Source organism: Epinephelus fuscoguttatus, linkage group LG9 (genome assembly GCF_011397635.1).
Source record: "Epinephelus fuscoguttatus linkage group LG9, E.fuscoguttatus.final_Chr_v1".
Lineage (NCBI taxonomy): Eukaryota > Metazoa > Chordata > Actinopteri > Perciformes > Serranidae > Epinephelus > Epinephelus fuscoguttatus.
Window position 1 is genome coordinate 28,036,635 of NC_064760.1, and position 21,399 is coordinate 28,058,033.

Sequence of the window (21,399 nt, forward strand, 5' to 3'; positions counted from 1 at the left end):
CTTAATTCCTGAATGACCACTTTTTTTGTCTGTCATTATTATTTATTTCTATCTTGCAGTTATATCAATACTGTAATCTGTGTTTAAATGTCATATGACGTGCCTTTTTTGACAGTAAATTTTAACAAGGGGGAACTTTTAAAACAGCTGTGTGTGACACTATTGTGTAAAGAGCGACACCCCATGGCCACAATAAAGATTGCAAAGGGATGGTGGTGCAGTACCACATCTGGCCCATTGGGGGCACCAAATAACTGAGAAACCCCAAAGGGGGAGGGGCTAGCGCTGCTGCAGGTCTGTTCACTGGGGCTAACTAAAGTCCATCAACAAGCTAGTTAGCAGTCAGCGATATGATGAACGCTATCGGTGAACCTTTAGCAACAACAAAACATGGACTAGCTCAGTGATATTTATCCCGGTGTTAAGACAATCACTACCTTCGCTGAGGACCATTTGAGGTGGTTGTAATTAGCGGCTTCATTCATGCGGTCGCTGGTGCACAGAGGAGTTTGAGCTCCGAGTGGCGGGCAAGCTCAGTCATCAGCTCGCTGGGACAACTGGGGCAACACGGCTCTCTCACCGGTACGGTTGTTTTGCTGTTAGCATGCTAGCCGAGCAAACGTTGACTAGAGTGCTCAAATATACACGTATGAATAGGTGTATTTCATTAAAACTGCTGTGGTTTCGTAGCTTAAAGGTGGATGTAATTGTGTACATCAACGTGTCGTCGCGAGCTCATTGCAACGGTAATTGCAGTTGCTGAGTTAGCAACGTTACGACGGGGAAAAAGTGGTCGGCGTCATGTAAATACAAGTGATGTTAACCTAGCTAGGTAATGTGCTAGCAGCCCATTGCTACCAGAGCTACTTCATGTGACTACGACCACAGGTTTTGTGAGTTTGAAGTAGCTAGAGGTTATTTTTACTGCTCAAATATATGTTTTGTTTTAGTTACCATGTGTTAAGTTACTGTTGTATTGCTGCAAGACAATGCCCATTCGCTTGTGTTGTAGTCAGCAACATAACGTGGGCTTACATGTAGAGCTAGTGCGTTGATGTGTACCCTGCTGTGTGTTGTCATTATGTAAGTTATGATATTACTCTTCTTCCCAATAGAGCAGGAGCATGGTGGTCCCGGACAGTGCCAGCGTGGTCCCCCAGGCTGACAATGGCAGTCCCGCAGGCCTCATGGAGAGCTCCAAGTCCGGGTGCAAGAAGGAGGAAGAAGGGGGTCAGGACCTGGCAGGGGTGGAGCTGGAGGAGGTCCGAAAGCTGCAGGAGCTTGTCCGTAGGTTGGAGGTCCAGAATGAGACCCTGCGCAACAGAGGCAGCAAGACTATCATCCACAGAGGAGCCAGCAGCAACAGCAACCTCACAGCCGCTGACAATATCAACGAGAGGCTGACTTGTGAGGAGGTGAACATCTCCCACCTCAGATTGGAGCACAGTGGCAAGCTGGGCAGCACAGACTTTGAGCTGTCACCCCCTCAGGACAGCAGCAGCGGCGAAGACATGTCCCCTCTGCCCGTGGCCAACAGGTTGGAGGAAGAGGATGAAGAAGAGGAGGAGATAGAAGAGGAGGACCAGGGCCCTTGTGGGGGCTTTCTCACCTTGACCTGCAGCAACGGAGCGGGACAGTCCCAGACGCCAGAGAGCCCCTCTCAGGGAAGTTATGAGTCAGAGACACTTGCAGAGAGCGACTCAGGGGTGGACCAAACTGCACTGGATGAGGTGGATGTCCTAGATTTGGAGGATGAGTGTGCAGAAGTAGAGGACGAGGACAGTTGGTATGTTTTATTATCTGCACTGCTTGTCTCTGGTTTTCAGTTATGCTTTGATAGCATCCACTTATCCCACAAGTCGGGGTTATTCAACCTACATTTGCAGATGTGAGAGGGATAACAAGTAATATGTCGCAGTGCATAAAAGTTGCCTTCAGGGGATGTTGAGTTCTGGCAGCACAGGCCACAGCGATGCTACACTTTGAGTTTGCATGTTGTGTTTGCCTGTGTATAGGTAGAGTAGCCCCTTCAGCCAGATGAGTCACTTGTGCTGTTTTTATTTTGACCTCTGATTTTAAAGTGTGTTACTCCCCCACAGGAAGTGACTGTGCGCTGTACTGTAGCGTTAGATTTTATGGATTTAAAATTAGACTTAATGCTTTGCCAAGACAGAAACTGCATTTTTATTTTGCTCATCCACAAAGTCCAGATGAGTCTTGTTATATGTGGCAAAAAAAATTATCATCAACTCAGATTTTTTTTATTGTAATTAGAGGGAAATGATAAGGTGTAGTGATGGAGAAGGAGAGACAACAAGGCGGTAAAAGAAAGGGCAGCCAGCTGGATTGAATGCATTCGGACACAGTTAACATGAACACAAAAGCGAGAGGCTGTTTATTGTCTTTTAAACTTGACTCCTAGCTCTCTGACCAAGGTAAACAGCAGGCGTTTGCAACCTGTTTGACAGGTTATGATGAGCACAAAGCATAGGTTTGTTTGTGCCCATCTAAATTAAACATGAATGAAAATGCTACATGTGCCAGAAGTGTTCCTGTTAAACTCTTTCAAGGACAGAAGCTGTTTCAATAATGATTTTTTTTTTCTTCAAATCTGCATTCACTAAGCCATGTTATACAATGTACTGAAGATCAACTCAGCTATGTCTGCATTAGTTAATTCCTGAATGCAGGTCAGGCTGGAGCTCAGAAAAATCCAGTTTGTATTTTAGACAGGATGAACTTTGCTCATTTCCTCTAATTTAACTGGCAGAATGTAATTACTCAAAACAACCAGTAATAGACGGTTAATTAGTGATAATCCATGTTCATTTCATGCCAGAGTTTAGTCTAGACGTGTTTGTTTATGCGGTGCACGCTGCATTGCCTAAAACAGATACCATATTGTATTCCCGATGGCTACTTGAGCAGCTTAACAGCCAGACCATTCACGACTTATTTTCAGTTTCACATCATTAGCCATACCATATGTGCTTTGTGAGGTTATCATAGCCAAAACATCCAGTAATCCTAACGGCGACATAATCTGATCTGCTCTGGGCTGGATGCTGCCACACGGCTAAACTGCTTTGGGTGGGATTGCACAGCATGTGATCTGAGGGCCCCCCTGTGTGACCAGAGCGCAACACGGACACAAACACTGACGCTGAGAGCAACGGCAGGATCGCTTGTTGTGAGTTTTTGATTCATAGGCTCAAACCTGCACAAATAGATTGCCAGTGGCCACAGTATTCACAGTACACTGTAAATAGTACTTCCCAGACTTGATTAGACTGGACAGGCAATGTTTCAACCCCATCAGGTCAATTCAACATGGCCATGTGAGTGTCACTGTTGTCCTTAAATTGTGGTCATCTACCTCAAGGATTTTTAAGGCCAGCTTTAAAGCTGTATTTATTACATTGACATTCAAATTCTAAACCAACATGCAAATGCTGCTCGGCTAAAAAAAATTTTTTTGCATGTCTGCTCATTCTGTTAAAACCCAGTATTTCTGCATGGTTGCAGATTAAGATTAGACTGCACTAATATTATTATACTAATTGCAGAACTAGATTCTAGTGGTGGCTGCGCAGGATTGTTTCTGATGCATGTGATCCAAACATTTCCAATAACCAGAGCGTTGTTAAGTCAAAATTAAGATTTCTTTATTCCAAAATTCATCACGTTTTTATCCAATGAAATATTCTGTATCAGTTCATATTTGTTGGTGTTCAGTCTTTAAAGAACAACACTGTGGTTAAAAAAACTATTTGCTGTCACACACCTTTATTAACAGAGCGGCCTAGCAGCAAACTAACAGCACTATAAATTACATTTATTAAAGAAAGTAGATTTGATTTGAAAGAACTTCTCATTGAACCCAATGAATCACTTTACTCAAATGAGTAGAAAATGATTTTTTAAAGGGCTATGATATCTAAAACATGACAAAGGGATTTTGAAGCTTCATTCGAAAATCTCAATAGAAACCTAAATGTAAAAATTGACATTCAATACAACCCTATTACTTATGGATAATTTCTTTGTAAACTCTTAAGCTGAGCAAAATGGTGTCTCCAGCCTATAAGAGTTCACACAGACCTAAACGTCAAACCTTCTAATTTACGCTCTTCACACTGACACACTCGAGCAGAATAAACCTTCTTTTGCAGTGGATGTTTGTGTGTCGACAGAAGTTATCCAACCTGTGTCTGTGATGAAGGAAAGAGCACGTGTTTTTAAAATAGCTATAACATTACCAAATGTTTCCTTTAAAATAATTATAGAATTACTACCGAAGTACACAGATGCTGCTCTCCTTAGCTCAGATTTACTTAAATATTGTAGCGGCTAGAGGGTTACACCAATTCTGCTCTGTGTTGTTTTTTGGTTCAGCAGTTTTGCTTATGAAACTGCATTTGCTGACCTCTATCTTGCACGAATGGCAACAACCAGGTGTCAACCTGAGACCAAAACTCAGGATCAAAAGCAGGCAGAACATGCGTCATTATTCCACATCAAACGCAAGGATTGTGTGTGATAGAAGTAGCTCCCACCCCCCACACACACACTGAGAGAGGAGCTGTGCTCTCTGGCAGGATGTGTGACCTGAATATTGCTCTCTGTATTGTTGCTCATTCCACTGGGAAATGAGTCCTTTTGTGTTTGCCCAATGGGAAGATGATTTGTAGTTGATTGGTCCAGAACCAGTCAGTCCGGGTCTTTTGTGTATCCAACTCAAAGGATTGGCCCATGTGACCGTCGGTTCAAAGCCTGTGGTGAACTAATGGCTGTTTGCTCCCACTGGGGCAACACTGGACACATCTCAGAGGAGGCATCGGAAACAAACCGAGTTGAGTGTTGCTTTCAGATATTGACATGTGGCTGTATAAAAACTGCCATGGCCGGCCATTCGTTCATAGATGTGATAGTTTCTGCCATTGGAAGTCATATATAGCTGTTTCTAGATATAATACTAAATTTGAAATGTGATTTCAGATGTGTCCTCCTGACTGCGGATGTAGTCTTGAGTTCGACATATTAGGCAGATGTTGAATGTGTATTTATCTCAGCACTCATGTTTGAGAACCAGGCTGGAGCTGGATGATCAAGTATTTGCTCACTCCCAGTTTAATGTGATGCTGCTTCATAGTGTCCTGTTGCCAGAAAATGATCCAGTGGTTGGGCGTTAATTCTACCTGTGCTCAGTCGCGCCTGTTTAGTACAGTGTGAAAAACATTCTTACTGTGCGTGGCATGCTCAACGCTATTAAGTGCGTATCTCACAGCCCAGCAGTTCACACTAATCTCCAGCTTGTTTTTATTCAAATCTGTTGCTCGGTAGTTACAGGCACTTTTGACAAGTGTGTTTAATGTAGGCTTACTTTCCAGCCCTGAACTGCCTCATCCCTACCTTCTATTCCACATCTCTATTCTCCCACTCCTCTTTGTTTCATGTCGTTGCTCAAATTTCCCTTGATAACACTTTGTTTTCATCTTGTCTGCCTCTTCTCTACAGGTTGTACGTGTCTCCGAAAAAGCAAGTAGCAGATCAAGGCCCAGAGTCTCCGTTGAAGTGGTGTCGGCAGGCTCTTGACCACCGCAGCCCAGAGACAGAGATTGCTTGTCGGACCCTGATCAGCCGCTTGGATCAGAGTATGCCAACACGTACATATATTTTTTGCATTAAACCCTTTGAAATATTTGAACCAAACTGTATTTTAATAATTCTGTATGTAAGTCTCAAGATTAACAGTATTTCAGTTCATCACAAACACTAAGAAACAACAGCTTCCATTATAAATAAGAAACACATTTTTGTATCTGAAGGTCTTTGAGTCACATGTTGCTGCCTTTGAGGTGGTTGGCCTAAATCAAGATTAAGGCACGTACAGTAATTCAGCACTTGAAGACAGTCTTACCTCCCTCTGAATGTGCTGCTCTCTTATTTACTGCTCACCTCAATTGTGCATGTGCGTTTTAGTCGTATGACAAAGCCCGAGCACTCACAGTCAATGTGTACATGGTGTGTACGTGTGGACAGAAGTTTGTGTCTGATCCAACAGATCCCATGTATTATTTACCCCGCTCGCAGCTCCTGCTTCCTGCACACCGCAGAACCTGAACAACAGAGCTATTCACACCAGGGTTGAATGACTACATGAAGTCATGGGCTAGGTTGGATTACCTTCCCCCCCCGGGTCAGCTCTCCTTTTAAAATGGCAGCACTGGGCCATGAAAGTGCCTGTTGGTGTAGAGAGGATAGGGTTGGCAGTGAAGTTTGGTTTGAATGAGTTTAAAAATAGATGCCATTAAAACTGAACACTGTTTTTATTAATTGCAGTATGTATGCAAATATTGCAACGGTTTGTTCTCAGAGCTCTTGTGTGAAATTATTTACACCTACACATGACCATCAAACTGTCTACACTGTGTTTATCACTCTGGTTAAAGCAGGACGCCATAAAATCAGTCTGCATTTATCAATAAATTAATACGAGTAATGCTTACAATATCTGTTTTCCACAGCAGCTTCACACTGCATGAAAAGCGTCTCCTTCAGTTCGTTAAATCCCTGCAGCCTCCTGATCAACATATAAATCTGCAGCCTCTTATCGTAGGTGTTTGGCACCACAGCACGGAGCCATTTTGCACACATAGACTAGTCATATTCTTTCTGTTTATGCAGGAGACACTGGATTACCCAAGCTCATTAATTCTGTGCATCACAGCCTCCTTTCTATATCTTTATCTTTTAGGTTCATGTTTTATTTTTTGAATGCACTACAAAGCAAATGCTGTCACATTTTCTTTATGTCAGCCCCTTAAAGTGAGTGTATTCCTCTCTGAGAGTGTCTAATCCCTCTTCTCCTGTTCCTTCGCAGCGTCTCGATGGAGGAACATGTACAGTAGCCCATCAGCAGAGGCAGGCTCGGCAGGCTCAGGCCTGATCTCTCCTGGGTACCACAAATCAACTAACAAATCCCTACTAACCTGTGGCAGCTCAGGTATGGCATGACATTAACACACCGTGCTCCTCATTTTCTGCTCAACACATCAGTGGGGATTGACGTCACTTATTGTAAGGATGTAGGTCAGTTGATATGCGTGTGCACTAATGCATCAACAGTCTGTCCCCTCGGGATCTGAGTGGTAATTTTTAAAGACTATTCTTGCATTTTTGCATGTTTTACTATGTGTCACATATACTGCACATTTCTGTTAACCATTTATAAGAACATGCCTCAAGTTTTCCAGATTGATTTTCTACCTCCACCAGGCGACCATTGTTTACTATTCATTTTATTACTGTATCAAATTTAACAAAGAAGTCAAACTTTTTTAGAAAGACAGTCCACCACATTGAATGTTACGTAAGGTGTCATTGTGAAAAGGTCTAATATCACAGACTTAGTTGTTCTCTGTTGAACAGCAGTGAATTCAGAACTACCTGTCTAAATAAAGAGAATACAGACGTTATAAAAGGCAAACATGTATTTTGAAGTTTCGTGCTGTTAGTCAGCCAACTAGGGCTGCAACCAACAATTATTTTCATCATCAATTAATCTGCCAGTTATGGTCTTGTTTAACTGATGAATCATTTTGTCAATAAATGTCAGACAATAGTGAAACATGCCATGTCTAATGGTGCATTCCATTAGCAATAGGAAGTTGGACATTTCAAAATATCAACTGGAATGCCCCCGAAATCAGATTTCCGACTTGGAACGTTGGAGAAACCTCACCAAAGCCAACCTAAAAATCAAATATGACTGCTCCGTGCATCAACAGTAGTGAAAACTGCAGTGTTTATTTGCACTTCTGTCCTTTTTGTGTCCCATTAAAACAGTCGCATACACAGTGTTGTCCAACCTCTATTTGTGGAGATGTTGCTCTGGTGTTTGTACGCACAAAATATAGGGCAAGGTGTCGTTACCTACTGGTATTGCTAACAAAGGCTAACCTGGCTTGACAACACCTTGGTTTTCCAACTTGGGTGTGACACCATTCCAAACTGCGACTTCAGACTTCGAGGTAAATGGATCGCAGCATAATTTCGTGGAGCCCACAGTGACGCCTTTAAATGGTATGTTTTACTCGACCAGTAGTCAAAAAATCTAAAGCTTTTCAGTTTATTGTCATACATGACAAAGAAAATCATCATATTCTCACATTTAAGAAGCACGAAACCAACAAATATTTGACTTTTTTGCTTAAGAAAATGACTAAAATTATTACAATGAACAAAATACTTGCTGATAATTTTTCTTTTAATTGACTGATCATGTAATTGAATAATCATTGCAGCTCTACAGTGACCACATTATTATCATTATGTCATTGTTATTCAAAATAAAAACAAACATAATCTTCTCTGTGATTAATTGTCATTATCAAGCATGTTAGCTTCTCCTGAGCTGTTGTATTGAAATGAATGGAAAACAGTGTGCGCTTGGCAGATAGGAAAACACACATGTAACACTTTGGAAGGTGGGCACTGATTACATGAAGTACGTAGTTTGCACTTCAGGGGATAAAAACATATTGGAGGTGTCTGAGCAATGCTAACTTGTGTGAAATGTATAATGCTGGTGATCTTGACTTTGTGGTGACTGTTACAGTTACTTTGCATTCTCGTCTCACAGTATCTGGCACTTCACCGTGCACAGACCAACAAAATGCTGATGTTGTTATGAATACCCTGTAAATAACACATCTTTGCATGAACTTAATGCTTGGCTTGTGGGTGGTGATCCAATCTAATCCCAGACTTTTTACATAACCAAATGCCCCTTGGATGATGATGTCATTTCCCATTTGTCTTGGTGTCAGAGTAAGGCCTGTGTCAGACAGACACGCCTGGCAGGGGAACTTTGCATACAGCTTTTCTGGGCATCATCAGCAGACAGTCACCTCTAGATTAACACGGCTGGACAAGTGAAGTCGGTGTCGAGAGACAATCCAAATGTGATTGTCAAACACAGATTTGTCTACATTCACACCTTAAATTCTTGAATATTGGCCAGGTCTGTCTCATGAATATAAAACCTAAATCTAAATTTGTCCCGGTACAGGCAGTGGGAAGGGTTGGATGCTGAAATAGATCATTTTGAGGGTACTGACCAAATGAGTCGGTGACAATGTCGCGTAGCTCTGCGGCAGCTCTCTCGTCTTCCCAGCAAACCTAAAATTTCTTGCACCACTGATCTGCCACAATAATTTTGGTGTCTGGTCTATTTTCTTTTCTATATTATTTTAGTAATAGCGTAGTATCACTGCTAGATGAGCAGACACACACACACACACACAGAGTCATTCACAAGCAGACAGAGACAGAACATTAGCTCTATGTGTGATGAGAAAAGAGCAGAGAAGCAGAATTTCTTTTTAGTCTACATCATCACTCCTGCAGCTTGTTCGGAAATTAAATTGGTGTTATTAAAGAGAAAATAAAGCTCTGAATAAAGGTACCGGTGTCGTGTTATATGTGAGAGGTATCCAACCTTAGTATTAGCCAAGGCGGGGTGAGTTATACTTCGACACCTTTAGCTGATTGTGACAGATTGAGCTGCTTTTCTCCATTATTTTCCCATTTAAAAAAACTTCAACTTTTTTCATCAACACTTTGATGTACTGCTCTCCTTAATTACCTGGAGGTGTTAGTACAATTGTATGAACCTGATCAATCAGTCCCTGTCATCTCCTGAGAGAGTCTGGCAGATCCTGCTGGCATCAAATCTTTTTTGATCAATTCAGTTACCACATAGCTGATGGTGTAACATTTATCATACTCACTTTATGGTGTGAAAGGGGCCATTAATCAAGAACGCACCTTTCTTAAGCGTCAGATAAAATTTGTCTTTTGGGTTCTTACTCTGTGAGGCAGTCTTGGTTGGAAAGCTAGTTATCATCCCGTGATATGATTGTCCTGTGGCTGTGCAGAGTCAGGCAAAACATGTAACTTTTTGTATGTAGGGAATGTCTGTGCAAAAGTTTTGTTTTTGAAAATATCAAACTGAAATAGTATGATTATTGGGGTGCGTTGCCATTGTTCCCTTCTGTCTGGAGAGCCCTGTAGCCTTTACAATACAGGTCCTGGTTTAAAAAATTCCCAATTTATTTCCCTGGCCTTAATTTGTTGAAACAACTCATGTGGTCATTATTTCAGTATCTGCTTTTCACTGAAAATTTAATTCTTCCCAACATTAGTGCAAACAACTGTGATTAATGTTGTAACCATTTACGTGTGAGATGCAGCTTGTTGTGACAGGTATCCTGCTGTGTTTTTACAGGTGTCACAAGCATGCACTCAGCCCTGAGCTCGCAGTCCTCCATAGACAGTGAGCTCAGCACATCAGATGACTCCATCTCCATGGGCTACAAGCTGCAGGATCTCACCGATGTCCAGATCATGGCTCGCCTCCAGGAAGAGAGTGAGTAGAGGTGTTGTGCACATAGTGCGCTGGACATCACATCATTGTGTTTCCAAATTCTAAAGAGGTGACCTTTGTTTATGAAAGCAGAAGATGCGTCTGTATGTGCATGTGAGTGTATCTGCATGGCTCTCTGTATACGCACTTTCCTTTCTAACTTTATAATTTTGTTGTCAGGTCTGAGGCAGGATTATGCCTCCAGCTCCGCATCTGCATCACGCCGCAGCTCCACAGCCTCTCTGCAGTCCCTGCGCCGGGGCTGCACCTACAGCGATCAGGAATTTGACAGCTACAGCCTGGAGGACGAAGAGGATGAGTTCTGCTCAATGCCCCAGCGACGACATCGCTTCACGCCCTCGCCCTTAGGCTCGCCCCGGTGCCTGTCCCCCTCCACCTCCAACCACGGTCAGGAATACAGCAGCCGACTCGGGGCCCCACGCACAAGAACGCCCAGACGGTCTCTCCAGGGCCCCAGTGCAGAGCTGCTGAAGTTTGCCAAGAGTGAGGGTAGGCTGAAACCAGTAATAACTCAGCATTTATACCCTAGGTCAAGAAGATCTGTGTGATCGTCACAGAGACTCCTTTGTACCAAAGCTGTGATGCTACACATACTGTTGTTATTAAATGTGTAATGTATGTGTGGTTCCAGAAGAGTTGAGGCACAGCATGCCTAATCTGGCCCCCCGCACCAGCCTACGTTCCCTGGAAGCAGTCAGAAACAGCCGCAGCATGGAGGCTAACCTCCAGAGCTCTGGCAACCGCATGTCCCACCTGACTCACTCCCCCTCCACAGGTAACCCTCCCCTCTTCACCTGCTCAATACCACTCCTCTAATATAATAGCACCTGCATTTTCCTTGCATCATAGTGTCACTTATACCCTCCCACCTTGCCTTCTCGAACCTCTGCATGACCACAGGCAGGGTTTGATCGATATTCGGGAAGATATTTTTTTTTTTTAGTAGATTCTTATTTCACTTATGTCTAGTATAAGGACACACATATGTTGTTATCATTATGGGGTTATTCACTGATCTGCAGATGGTAGTAATTTGCCAAAAAAAAAAAAGGCAGTGACGACAAAGAACACTGCGAGTAAACAAACGGATGTAATGTAGGTTTCGAAGTTCTCAAAAAATTGGCCTTTTTCCAAATGCTTTATGAAGAAGGACATCTAGTCAACATGCTTGGTAGAGCTTAAAGGTATACTGTGCAGGATTGTCGGTTGCTGTTCGTAAACACGCATGCCAGCGAAACCGAAAGTAAAAACCAACCCCAGATTCACTCTCATTCGGCGTTTTGCCTCACTATATTTGTGTTTTTTCAGCACAGTGTCCTTTGGATCCGTGCTGCATATGGCCTTACACCTGGTCGCTACCTTTTTCTAAAACCCCGACCTCACGTGAGTGCTGTGGGGGTTCACGTCCATAAACATCTGAAACACAGTAAATAATTAACAAAAAAGGAAATACAGGCCAGAGGGAAGAGTCTCTGCAGAAACGTTCACAGCCACTGACTTTTTGTGGGTCATAAGATATGACTGAGAGGGATTAGTTGTTAACTGAACCTTTCAATGGGCACTATTTTGCTGATGTTTGAATGTATATGTATTCAAAGATATATTCAAATATTGTTTGAATAAATGTAGATGTACAAAAAATTAAAAGTGCTCTGAAAGCTACTGTCAACGAAAAACTGTCATGTGGACCAACAGATCGCATTTATGTGCACTTTCTACTTCTCACAAACAAATCTCGTCCAGTAACGAACATAAGGAAAAACAAAACAAGGCAGCAATATTAAATACATATACAAACAAATGCAAACTTGCTCAGCTCTTGTGTTTTTCACATGTAATAAATTCATAAACAAAAATAAATATTGGGAAAAATTCAGCTTGTATGTCTTTGAAGGAAATGACAAACTGATATTATCCCGCCACAAATCGAATATCGGTCTAATACATCCAAATGGATGTATTGATCTAACCTTGATACTCAAACCCCTAATAAGTCATTACCTATCACAAACTAATATTATATATGGGTCACACTCCTACCTACACCCTACTCCTTCTCTGGACACTCACCTTCCCTGACATACTTTGAGTAATGTCCAGGTAACCCTCCATTTACTCACCTGCTCTGTGATTATTCCACTACTTTCCTCCAAACTCCAGTACTTTCCCCCCCCCAGGCTTTCCTACAACTCCTACATGCCATCAATGGGGTTTGAATTTCAATTACAGCATATTTATCCTTTGTAATATTGATTTGATTTCCCAACGTCCATCTGGATGAAATAGCAGGCTGAGATTCTGTTATGCCTCTGTGCCTTTCTTCCACTCAAGGTATGGCTTGCAGTCGGCTGCGTAACAATGGCCAGTCGCCTCTCTCGCTGCGGACTCCAGTTAAAGCTGTCACTCCTGTGGGCACCATGGCAGCTGGTCGTCAGCTGCCCAGAGGTCTGCCTGTTGTCCAAGGACCACCTGCAGGAGGGGGCCGCAGGGTCCAGTCCCCAGGCTCTGCCAACGGCGGAGGCTACATACCTGGAAGAGCCTCCACCGGTGCAGGGAGGGGTGCTATGGGCCGAGGACAGGCATCTACGAGGGGGAAACTTTCACAGCCCCCCAGGAGGTGAGTGTCAATGAAAAACAGTTATAAATGGAGGAATTTAAAAAAAAAAAAAAAAAAAAAAAAAAGGGGGATCTTGTGTGAATGAAGACTAACTTTCTGTTTTATCGTCAGGTCTTTGGGCATGACTAAAATGTCAGATGAATCCTGGAAGGATGGCTGTTACTGAGTCTGACTGGTGATGAAGGATGTTCACTGCTGCAACCCTCACCCGACCTCTCCCCGTCGCCCATCATAGTACAAAGAACACAGCCACTGTGTCCACACATGTGTCGTACAACCTCTCGGTCCCCCCCATTTCAGACTGGAGCGCTGGGCTGCACTGGATTCGTAGTCAAGACTCATCTCTTTCCCCTCGCATGAAACATTGTCAACCCATACAAATAGACAAGAAGGCACACATGAACACTCCACTTGTGATATGGACCAACTCTGAGCTTCCAGAAGACTTGTTTGTGTCAATTTTACTTATTTTTCTATGGTAATTGTGAGAAACTGCTGGAATATTAAGGGTCGTATTACTGTTCTGTTGATGTAATTGATATGAAGACGATTTAAATGAATATAATGGTGGTTTGTTCATTTTCTGTGTGACTTCCTACTAGATGAAGGTGCTGAGTGTTGCATGCTGGGTTTTGTTTTGTTTTTTTTCTCCCTCATCAGCGTGTAACTGCAATATGACAAATCTTCCATGTTTTCCCACAATGATCTGTGTGAATTTATGAATGTTTGATTGGTTCATTGTAAGATTATCTTTAGATTTGTGTTGTATTTGTGTTTTGCTCTTTGCTTACACAGCAATGCAACTCCTGTAAACCACACTGCCCTTATAAATAATACAAAAACGGAAAAATATAGTTTGTGCCAAGGTGCATTTCAGCTGCAACACTCTTTTTAATTCCGGAAGAATCTTGATTCATTAAGGTACTGTAACGGTACTGCATTTTGCAGGCGTTTTTACTGCATATCTAAAAGGTGGTTTTAAGTGTGCTTTTGGATACCACTGTAAAAAAGACAATGTTTATGCACGAAGGCCTTGTGCCTTAGACAGCTATGCACCCTCCTGCAGAGTGCCTCTGACAGTTAGGAGCTGTAATGAAAATGAAAAATAAAGTCTACCCTGAAACTGAAACTACAATTGAAGCATTTCTTTTGTTATTTTTTAAAATATATATATAATTCAAGTGTCTGTTTGCATCACAGGCTAATTAGTCACAGTATCTAATCCATCCACAGCATGAGCAGTAGCAGCAGCAGTACCGTCAGCATCTCCCGGATATTTCCTGGGTGCATGACCAAACCGCCTCACAAATGAGTGCTCGACGCTCCCCACCCCGCATGACAAAATGGCCCACAGGCCTCGCTTGCGCATACAAAGTCTGAGCGCAGTCTGCAACCACATTAAAATTTTTATTTCCTGGTGTGATAACGTTTCAATTTTGTGTCTCGGAACCGGGCGTAAATATGTTCCCATTGTGAGAATGTCTGTGTTAATGTAACTCTGCTCTCTTATGCATGACGCAAATAGTAAGGGATCAGCGGTAAACGAGGCCACGCATTGTCTGCCCCCCGCCCTCCCTCTGCTTGTCAGGAAGCAAGCTGATTGGCCGAGGCCTAGCAAAGGGTGCCCGGGGATCCAAAACTGCAGGCCGCACTTAGCTTACCGTCAAAAATAAACCAAAACAATAACAGACAAAACTGAGAAGGGGGAGAAACACCGATAGAGTCAGAAGACGACGCTATCAGGTAAATTTATTTTGAATCGGTTAGAAAGGCATGTGGAATAAGACGCAAGGGCCCAGTCGGCCGTAGCGGGCCTCTTTCAGCCTTTTCGAAAAACAACATGGAAGATAATGCGGCACAAGCTGCTTCACTTAGCTTAGCAAGCTAGCTAGCCGATCGGACCGCTGTCGTCAAGCAGATTACAGCGATATTCAAAACAACAATATTATGAGGCAGATGGGTTTGTTGCTTATGCTAATGACTTTATTACCATTGTAACGTTGTGTTATTTTTTAGCGCAAATGGTCAAATAAAAGCGGTTGTTACGTTCCTTGAATTAGCCATTATGCTAAAACAAAATGGCGCTCGGCGGAACAGCCCTAGCTTGCTTGCTAGTTAGCTCTGGTGGGTGGAGGGCGGTAGCCGCCCTAGTATGCATTGCATAACGTCTGCGGTACTTTCATTGGCGGCCATAAACTCGGAGCATGTGTAGTTTTGTGCAAAGAGTCCAGACCACAGTATTTTTTTTTAAAAACGACAACTGCGGCAGTACCGTGCTCGATTTACCCCAAAGTGATATATCCTTGTAAATCAGGGACCCGTCACGTCACTAACGTTACAGCCCGTTGCAGACATGACATACTGGGCTTATTTCGAGCCGTCATGTGACGGAAATGCTTTTCCTCCCACAAAAACAAGCAGGACTCTTCTTTCAGGAGAAATCAGAGCCGCTACCCGTGAGCTTGTCCTCCTGCACACTGAGCGGGACAGCCTTTTGTCTCAGCTGGGCTGCAGCCATCAGGCTCGACCAGCTCCAGGTGTACAGCTATATGTCCTTAGGTTGAAGCTGCTTGTAGTACTCTTGATAAGCAATGGATGGAGCCCGTGGTCAACAACACAACTGCCCTCTTCCTCAGTGGCAGCATAGTTTTTACTATTATATATTTTACTCATACAGATATCATATTTATGGCGGCACCAGTGCCTTTTTATTACAACCACGAGTCCATGTAGAAATGCTGTGTGTTGTAATGTCTTTACAACACTGGAGACTACACTTAAGTAACTCACTACCCCTTTTCGTTTCTCTTCCATTATCAGTGCATTTCTTGGTAGTACCAATTGTTTTTGTTTTTCTTTGTCAGAGGGCTTGATTACCTTGATGGAAGGAAGCACGTCAGATATCCTATTGGTTGTATTCTAGGGGTTTTGTCATCAAATGTGAAGGTATGTATTGAATAATAGTCATTGTGATGTTTATAGGTGGTGCTTTCACTTTCTTTTTTGTAATGCACACCAACAAAGTGCAGTAAAGCAGTTAACACAGTCTACGCCGCAATTTTCAGTCTTTTTTCTGAGTAAAGACATGGATCAAGGAGGAGGGGTGTTGGAGCTACACACTCAGGAGCTGAAGATGCCCCACGCTATGATCATGCAAGACTTTGGTAGGTGGCCAAGTTAGACATGGTGACAACTAGTAATTTCAGCATGCAACATGTTGTCCAAGACACATTTTCACACAAGCAAAAATAAGGCTGAAGTGAACAGATCTTGAAGATAAAATCTGTCATTTCTGAAAACCATGTTAATTACTGTTGACCATGATAAGAGACCCTTTTCATACACTTCCTTATTGACAAATGCCACTTTTAAAAATTAAGCCACAGTAACAATACATAATCAGTCTGGCACAGCATACAATTAACACAAAGGTAGGGAGTCTTCACAAACACACAATAAGCTGCTCTATCTTTGCTGTAGCTAGATTCTGAAAAAAATGGGTTGAAGCTGTCATTGTCATCTTACCATTTAAAACTTTTATTTTCATGTTCCCCTTTCTGTGTCTTGTCTTTACAGTTGCAGGAATGGGGGGTCTGGCTCACATTGACGGGGAGCACATTGTGGTGTCTGTGCCCGAGGGTATGCTTCTTTCTGATGTGATGACGGACGAGGGCATCCTCCTGGAGCATGAGCTTGAGGTGGAAGGCCTAGAGACTCAGGTGGTCCAAGGCCTAGAGACGGAGGTGGTTGAAGGCCTGGAGACAGAAGTGGTGGAGAGCTTGCATGCAGATGTTGAAGGCTTGGAGGCAGAAGTGGTTGAAGGGCTACAGACACAGGTGGTAGAGCTGGAGGCTCAGGTTGTCGAGGGCCTAGAGGGTGAGGTGGAAGTGGAGGGTCTGGAGGCGCACGTGGTGGAGGGCCTGGAAACTGAGGTAGATGTTGAGGACCTGGAAGCTCATGTTGTTGAGGGTCTTGAGGAAGAGGTGGAAGTGGAGGGTTTAGAAGCTGAGGTTGTTGAAGGCCTGGAGGTAGATGTGGAAAGTCTGCAGTCTCAAGGGGTTGAGGCCCATGAAATTACCACCGAAGACATGGTGTCCTCAGAACACAGCGTGATCATGCCTGAGAACATTCTGGGCTCAGAGGTTGCAATAGAGGAGGCTCTGGACCACCGTCATCATCATCATCATGTCCTGACTTCAGACCTCATCCAGGACTCAAACCACCACCATGATGACATGCCGGACCAGGTGTTTGTGGCAGAACTACTGTCTGAGCACCAGGACAACACTCTGGACCACCAACTTGTGTCAGAGGGCTTGATGGTGACAGAGGCCAACTCTGAGACTATAATCCACGAACAGCTGCCAGCTGAGGCTGTTCCCCTGCAGACAGATGAGGACGATGATGCAAGAAGCAGCTCTGAGGATTACCTCATGATCTCCTGTAAGACAGCTTGCCATATGACAACTTATATTAATAAATATTGTTCTTATGCAGTGCCGTGTTTAATTATTGCTGATTTTTCATAACTAAAGCTATTTGTGTCACTGTAGTGGATGAGGTGGGAGAAAAACTAGACATAGGAGACACTCCCCTGGAGATCAGCACTGAGGTGATGGAAGACAAGGAATCTAAAGAAGAGGACGGCTCTGAAGTCATCAAAGTCTACATTTTCAAAGCTGAAGCAGATGACGATTTAGGCAAGTGACTTTAAGAATAATGATTTCAACAGTACAAGTAGATTGTTCACGGTTAAATCAAATTTACATCATGGCTTTGATTAAACTGTAATTTGTCTCTGTTCCAGGCGGAACGGAGGTTATAACAGAGGATGATTACCAGAATGGCCATCCTGACCTGGAAGCGGCATCATCAGGCAGACTGGGAGTTGGCCGTGACAAGATGGTCTACATGGCAGTCAAGAACCATCCAAAAGAAGAAGAGGATGATGACGATGACAGCGATGATGATGACGATGATGACATCGGTATGTTGCTTTGTGAAACAGCTTCTAGTCTATTTTGTCAGACAGGTCGTGTGGCTGTCATTAAGTAGGTGTCAAACCTTCACTTGTTGACTCTTTTTTTTGCCTGTCTGTGCAGTATGCACAGCAAATGTCAACACTTAGATACACAACATGTTTATGACATGACAGTGCCATTTTCTTCCAATGAAAAGTTTCTTCTATCCTGTCGATAATGGAATCTGAACTGTCTGTGCAGGTAATACCATTGATCAGGTGAAGAATGGAGCGGCTACACAATTTCTGCAAATCCGAGAGGGCCTGGGCGCCAACCGTGTCCTCAAACCTAAAACTAAGAAAAAGAAAAAAGGAGACACACGACAGTGTCAGACTGGTATAAACAGCATAAAATTCTGTTATGATGAGATTTGTGTGGTTTGATAATAAGCATTTAACACCTTTAAAAGGCTGTTAACAGTATTTATTTATTTATCCATCATCTCTTCCAGCTGTTATCATTGGACCAGATGGCATGCCTTTGACTGTCTACCCCTGCCACATATGTGGGAAGAAATTTCGTTCAAGAGGCTTCCTCAAATGTCACATGAAAAACCACCCGGACCACCTGCTTAAGAAGAAGTACCAGTGTACAGACTGCGACTTTACCACCAACAAAAAGGTCAGTTTCCACAACCACTTGGAGAGTCACAAGCTGCTGAGTCACAACAATGAGCGCTCTCCAGAGTACACTGAGTACACACGGCGCTACCACGAGTCCAGCCCCCTGGGCTCTGACAAGCTCATCGTCAAGGACCGGGAACCCAAACTGCATCACTGCAAGTACTGCGATTACGAGACAGCTGAACAGGGCCTGCTCAACCGTCACCTCCTGGCTGTGCACAGTAAGAACTTTGCACATGTGTGTGTGGAGTGCGCCAAAGGCTTCCGACACCCGTCAGAGCTGAAGAAACACATGCGGACCCACACAGGCGAGAAGCCGTACCACTGCCCGCACTGCGAGTTCCGCTGTGCAGATCAGTCCAACCTAAAGACTCACATCAAGAGCAAGCACGGTGCAGATCTGCCTTTCAAGTGCAGCCACTGTCCCCAAGCCTACGCGGATGCACGGGAACTCCAGCGTCATATAGAGATGGTGCAAGGCCACAAGACCCACCAGTGCCCACACTGTGAGCACAAGAGCACCAACTCCAGTGACCTGAAACGACACATTATCTCTGTTCACACCAAGGACTTCCCTCATCAGTGTGACGTGTGTGAGAAAGGCTTTCACAGGCCCTCAGAGTTGAAGAAACACGCGGAGACGCACAAAGGCAACAAGGTGCACCAGTGCCGGCATTGTAACTTCAACGCTCCCGACACCTTCACTTTGAGTCGCCATATCCTGTCCTTGCATACGAAGGACCTCCCCTTTAAGTGCAAGCGCTGCCGGCGAGGCTTCCGGCAGCCCGCTGAGCTGAAGAAGCACATGAAGACGCACAGTGGTAGAAAGGTTTATCAGTGCCAGTATTGTGAGTATAACAGTACGGACGCTTCTGGCTTCAAGCGCCACGTCATCTCCATTCACACCAAGGACTACCCCCACCGCTGCGACTACTGCACCAAGGGCTTTAGAAGGCCTTCGGAGAAGAGCCAGCACATAGCCAGGCATCACAAAGACATGTTGATGTAACGCCATCGCACACACAAACACACTCCTCTTTCCCGAGTAAATCTGTGTCACACACCCAGAGGTAATTTTAGTGTATTAACAAAGAAATGACGGATGTATGGTGTTGATGAAGACGACAACATTATAATTGCCGTTCTGTGTTCTGTGTCGTAATGGGTGTAAACCTCCTCCCCCAGGGGTAATGCAAGAACACATTTTAGATGGGGGTGAAGTCTAAAAAAGACGGTGTGTACACTGAGTGGGACAGCTGTAAATTGTGTTTTGTTTTGTTGCAGAATCACATATGAACATATATTCAGGGTCTCAAATGTCTATATTTTTATACCCACTCAGCTGAAATGCTGCAAGATGATGACTGTGTCCTGTAAAACAGAAAGTGGTGCTTTGTGAACGTCATGCCAGTTCTTCAGATGAGGTGGAATGAGTACCAGAGAAGTTTTGCCCTCATAGTACCAACTAGTATCTCTTTTCCTTCTTAACCAGCTTTTACCCTGACATTTGTTTTCAATGTCATCTGGTCTTAAAGGGGCAGGGCCATTCATGAGATCATAAATGGTTTTGAGCAATGTTGACACGCATTACGCACCTTAAAAACTTATTTCAGTAAATCTAACACTTGACCTTTCCATCACTTTGGATTTTTCTACCAAGTCTGAACACTTGGTGTTACATTAAATTAATCATGTATAATATAGGCTATATTCTGTTAAATATGTCTTAAAAGTTGAATCAGTCTGGTCTGATCAGCAGTGTCTAACAACGAGGAGAAGCGGTGCAGTTGGTATTTTAGTAGAATATCCCTTTAGTGTACACAACACGTTTGACACAGAAATCTGCTATTATATCTGCTATGATGGTGCCGATTGTTCACATGTCACGAGAACTCAACAGATGGTTGGCTTCCCATTTGATTCTCCCTGTATTGGTTACATCTGACGGCCACTGTAAGTTGCGTATGTGACGTTACCTATGACACAGATGTGCTCTCAGCTAACCATTTGCAATCATGCCTTACATCTGTTGGTCTTTATCCCTTAAGCACTGATGAACACAGCTAATCAGAAAATAAGTGATTTTTAACTCTCAAACATGCTGTATCAATACCATTCTCTCAGAGATTGTGTGTTTGAGTCCGTGGAAAGCACTTTAATAACTTTTTTTTTGTATTTTAATTACGTGTGTGTACATATATATAGATATATACATATATCTGTATATATATCTATATATAAACCCTAGATGATAAACAATTACAGAGCTTTGTGAGTTGGTAAAGGTAAAGATTGTTTTGAGTGTTCTAGCAAGTGGGCACGATCCATCACTGCATCAAAACTGAATTGTCATCGAAAGTGGTGGGTGAAACCATTTATTGTTTTGTTCTATGGATAAGTGATTGGGTTTTGTGTTTTGTTTGTGCTCACTAACAAGTTTCCCAGACCCTCGTCCTACAGTCCTAAATAACTCCACCCAATCCCATACACGGGATTATCCCCTTCAAGTCAGTGGTCATCATATTGGCATTAGTCTTTAAAGTATGCACATATGCTGTCTCCATGAAATTAATTGTGGTATATATTAAAAATCCCTGCATTTCGTGTACCTTAGTCTATATTTTCTTTCAGTCTGATTGTGGATAAACTACTGGTGGGGAAGAACCAAAATAAACAATTATCTTTTTA

General features: G+C 43.2%; 2 protein-coding genes across 4 annotated transcripts; both read left to right on the top strand.

Annotated features, from left to right (window-relative positions):
* The first annotated feature begins 309 nt into the window (after positions 1-309).
* Positions 310-14,191, top strand: zgc:66447 (SLAIN motif-containing protein-like). 3 transcript variants are annotated; one of them, XM_049585843.1, is made up of 9 exons: positions 310-582; positions 1,116-1,786; positions 5,518-5,666; positions 6,884-7,006; positions 10,292-10,432; positions 10,610-10,939; positions 11,082-11,225; positions 12,782-13,067; positions 13,179-14,191. In XM_049585843.1, exons 2-9 carry the CDS (start codon positions 1,125-1,127, stop codon positions 13,231-13,233), a joined length of 1,890 nt encoding a protein of 629 aa, XP_049441800.1. In that variant the 5' UTR covers positions 310-582; positions 1,116-1,124; the 3' UTR covers positions 13,234-14,191. The 3 variants fall into 3 exon arrangements, with proteins under 3 accessions (XP_049441800.1, XP_049441801.1, XP_049441802.1); XM_049585844.1 differs by having other exon boundaries at positions 11,085-11,225; XM_049585845.1 differs by having other exon boundaries at positions 5,518-5,654.
* A 452-nt stretch (positions 14,192-14,643) lies between these two features.
* Positions 14,644-21,399, top strand: znf711 (zinc finger protein 711). Its single transcript, XM_049586064.1, has 8 exons — positions 14,644-14,810; positions 15,932-16,013; positions 16,133-16,231; positions 16,644-17,510; positions 17,621-17,767; positions 17,875-18,054; positions 18,290-18,424; positions 18,540-21,399. Exons 3-8 carry the CDS (start codon positions 16,153-16,155, stop codon positions 19,718-19,720), a joined length of 2,589 nt encoding a protein of 862 aa, XP_049442021.1. The 5' UTR covers positions 14,644-14,810; positions 15,932-16,013; positions 16,133-16,152; the 3' UTR covers positions 19,721-21,399.

What these genes read in the sequence shown, in the direction of transcription:
- zgc:66447 (XM_049585843.1), top strand. Translation starts at nt 1,125, where the DNA reads ATGGTGGTCCCGGACAGTGCCAGCGTGGTCCCCCAGGCTGACAATGGC. An exon ending in ACTAACCTGTGGCAGCTCAG is followed by an intron (nt 7,007 to 10,291) that starts GTATGGCATGAC and finishes GTGTTTTTACAG; the next exon opens with GTGTCACAAGCATGCACTCA. An exon ending in CTTTCACAGCCCCCCAGGAG is followed by an intron (nt 13,068 to 13,178) that starts GTGAGTGTCAAT and finishes TTTTATCGTCAG; the next exon opens with GTCTTTGGGCATGACTAAAA.
- znf711 (XM_049586064.1), top strand. Translation starts at nt 16,153, where the DNA reads ATGGATCAAGGAGGAGGGGTGTTGGAGCTACACACTCAGGAGCTGAAG. An exon ending in TATGATCATGCAAGACTTTG is followed by an intron (nt 16,232 to 16,643) that starts GTAGGTGGCCAA and finishes TTGTCTTTACAG; the next exon opens with TTGCAGGAATGGGGGGTCTG. An exon ending in CACACGACAGTGTCAGACTG is followed by an intron (nt 18,425 to 18,539) that starts GTATAAACAGCA and finishes CATCTCTTCCAG; the next exon opens with CTGTTATCATTGGACCAGAT.